Source organism: Echinops telfairi, unplaced genomic scaffold, assembly GCF_000313985.2.
Source record: "Echinops telfairi isolate 266 unplaced genomic scaffold, ASM31398v2 ScPeMD7_7407;HRSCAF=8445, whole genome shotgun sequence".
Lineage (NCBI taxonomy): Eukaryota > Metazoa > Chordata > Mammalia > Afrosoricida > Tenrecidae > Echinops > Echinops telfairi.
The window spans coordinates 1,237,218-1,238,081 of NW_022111307.1; the positions used below are offsets into that span (position 1 = coordinate 1,237,218).

Consider the following 864-nt stretch of genomic DNA (forward strand, 5'->3'; position numbering starts at 1 on the left):
CATCTCAAAGGTTTGTTGTTTTTATGTTTTGTTTAAAAAGTGGTTCACATATTTTCTCCTAGTCACTGGAGAGAGGACTTTTATGATAATCTATGAAAAATACATTTCTTCTGAATTCACTGGTTTTTCAGAAGCACAATGAATCAAGTATAGAGCTGCTGACTAATACCAAGACATATTGTAAATCATTTTAACTATAAATGAATTAACATTAAGGATAATACATATGGTTGTTATTTCTGAATTAAAAACCCTTATTCGTCAGGATTAAAGTGGTATTAGCTCACCTAAACCTATTCAACTGGAACATTAATTACATTTCTGGTTGATTTTGAATCTGTGTTGAAATAAAAATGTTAAGGCCCATTATTCATCATGCAGGCCAACCATTTGTTCTCCTAGAGAAGAAACTAGGTCATAATGAATCTAAGTCACCTGAGTAGTCTAAGTCTCATCTTTAGTTATGGGCAGACCTGTGATTAGAACAGAGGTCTCCTGAATCCTAGGTCAGCTTTCTTTCCTCTACATACCAGTGATATGGACTTGGCTGGTCATTTCGATCATTCTCCTGTTTATGTTCTAAAATGTTTTCAAATGTTCTAAAATGGTCTAACATGTTTTTGTCAGGCACTTTGCAAGCCACGCGAGCACTAATGGTGATTGGCATCCTGCTGGGACTGATAGCGATCTTTGTGGCCACTGTGGGTATGAAGTGTATGAAGTGCATGGAAGATGATGAGATGCAGAAGATGCGGATGGCCGTCTTTGGGGGCGGGATATTTCTTGTTGCAGGTAAGAGAAATCCTGTCCCACTTTCACCTTATACCTCAGCCCTGGTGTGGTTTGAGATCTGCCTTTGGATGT

General features: G+C 38.0%; 1 protein-coding gene across 1 annotated transcript in view; it reads left to right on the top strand.

The window, feature by feature from the left end:
- The window catches only part of CLDN1 (claudin 1), a 14,756-nt gene that overhangs the window by 8,591 nt on the left and 5,301 nt on the right, over nt 1–864 (top strand). Inside the window, exon 2 of the mRNA XM_004713402.2 lies at nt 628–792. Coding sequence (XP_004713459.1) covers nt 628–792 — 165 coding nt within the window. The remainder of the gene's footprint in view (nt 1–627; nt 793–864) is intronic.